General features: G+C 38.1%; 1 protein-coding gene across 4 annotated transcripts in view; it reads left to right on the forward strand.

Moving 5' to 3' along the window:
- Nucleotides 1-1,408, forward strand: part of LOC100638532 (alcohol dehydrogenase [NADP(+)]-like) — a 3,070-nt gene extending 1,662 nt beyond the window's left edge. The window contains exons 4-10 of one of the 4 annotated variants that reach the window (XM_020005624.1): nt 14-167; nt 225-312; nt 462-569; nt 620-737; nt 783-839; nt 883-1,013; nt 1,063-1,408. In XM_020005624.1, the coding sequence (XP_019861183.1) occupies nt 14-167; nt 225-312; nt 462-569; nt 620-737; nt 783-839; nt 883-1,013; nt 1,063-1,299 (893 nt within the window). In that variant the 3' untranslated portion in view covers nt 1,300-1,408. The remainder of the gene's footprint in view (nt 1-13; nt 168-224; nt 313-461; nt 570-619; nt 738-782; nt 840-882; nt 1,014-1,062) is intronic. The other 3 variants (XM_020005625.1, XM_020005623.1, XM_011409845.2) reach the window with 3 other exon arrangements.
- The last annotated feature ends 455 nt before the right edge of the window (nt 1,409-1,863 follow it).

A 1,863-nucleotide genomic window follows, 5' to 3' on the forward strand; every position in this document is an offset into this window, starting at 1 on the left:
AAAGGGCTGGTAGGTCAAGCAGTTGATATTGCTGTCAGAAATGGCTATCGTTCCATTGACTGTGCTTGGCTTTATCGCAACGAAGATGAGATTGGAGCTACCCTGGAGACCTTGTTCAAGGAGGGTGTCGTTAAGAGAGAGGACCTCTTCATAACATCAAAACTATCGTATGCTAAATCCACACAAATGTGGTGCTTTATAAAAATGTATTTTGTTCCATTTAGTGGCTCCCATCATAATGCTGAAGATGTTGAGGAGTGTTGTCGTGATACACTCAAGAATCTCAAACTTGACTACCTTGATCTTTACCTGGTGTGTACCTGTATATGCATTAAAAATAAAATACTCCAATAGCAGCTTTTATAGCAGCTATTAAAGTTACAATAAAGTGGAACTGTTACTAGTACACTGTACAAATTATATCTAACCTCATTATGTTGCTATTCATCTCATTAATACAGGTACACTCTCCTTCTGCCTTAAAGAAAGAAGCATTGTTTGCATTTCCAAATTTGACTGAGGACCACAAGTTAGGATATGACTCAGACCACATGGCCAAAACTTGGGAGGTACATTGTACTAGTATGAAGTATTATACTTGATTTGCTATCATTGATAGGTGATGGAGAGTTTGGTTAGTAAAGGTCTTGTGAAGGCAATTGGAATATCAAACTTTACCATCACAAAAACGGAGAAACTTCTTGAGACAGCAAAAATAGTCCCTGCAGTTAATCAAGGTATGTTTAGTATTTAAGCATTAGATCTATTGTATATTGTTGTAGTTGAATGTCATCCTTACTTCCAGCAAAAGAAACTGAAGAAGTACTGTGATTCTAAAGGTATAAAGCTCCTTGAATTCTAAATATTGTGCATTATTTAAAGGTATTGTCCTTGAGGCATATGCTCCTCTTGGTTCTCCTGGTCGTCCACGAGCCTCTCCTGATGATCCTGTAGTTATGGAGGATCCCATAATTAAGCAAATTGCTGAGAAGCATGGAGCTACAACTGGACAAGTGAGCAATGCAAAACTGACTACATATATTTATTATACTATATTGTTAGATTTGCATATCTTTTCTGCTTCACTCTGGCCTAATGGTCATACCAAAATCGACCAGTGAAAAAAGAATCAAAGAAAACATTGGAGCTTGCAGTATCACCCTCTCACCAGAAGAGATACAAGCTTTGGAAGGAATTGATAAGAACCTTCGATTATTTCTTGGATTGTTCTTCCTGCCCAAGGGAACAACTGTAGAGCAAGCATGGGATGTAGCAGCAGATGAAGCTTATTTTATCTAAAAACTATTAGTATTATTAACTTTTGCTACTACTAGTGTGTTTACTTAGTCAGGAGCCCATGCATAAGGTAGGCTCCTGGTTTAGCATGATAGTTAATTTTTCACATTAAGGGGCTGGGTTAAAAATTAGCCGCGCCTTTTTTTTCGCAGCAAAAACTGCCAATTAGTGCCAAAAGAAAGACGAGTATGGCAAGTGACAAGGTAAGCCATACGAAGCCTAAATCATTAATTGCCGCATTTACTATACTGTACTTTACTGTAGTGGACTTTGAAGCTAAACACAGGAAAAGTAGTACCCGCTTTTGGATTGGGGTAAGTGCAATTTAGTTTGATCATGGTTTGATGTAAAATATCTTATATATCTGTAAATTTTATTTTACAGTACATGGCAGTCAGAGAAAGGGGTTGTTGGTCAAGCAGTTGATATTGCTGTCAGGAATGGCTATCGTTCCATTGACTGTGCTTGGCTTTATCGCAACGAAGATGAGATTGGAACTACCCTGGAGACCTTGTTCAAGGAAGGTGTCGTTAAGAGAGAGGACCTCTTCATAACATCAAAACTATC

This window comes from Amphimedon queenslandica, unplaced genomic scaffold, assembly GCF_000090795.2.
Source record: "Amphimedon queenslandica unplaced genomic scaffold, v1.1 AMPQUscaffold_11174, whole genome shotgun sequence".
Classification (NCBI taxonomy): domain Eukaryota; kingdom Metazoa; phylum Porifera; class Demospongiae; order Haplosclerida; family Niphatidae; genus Amphimedon; species Amphimedon queenslandica.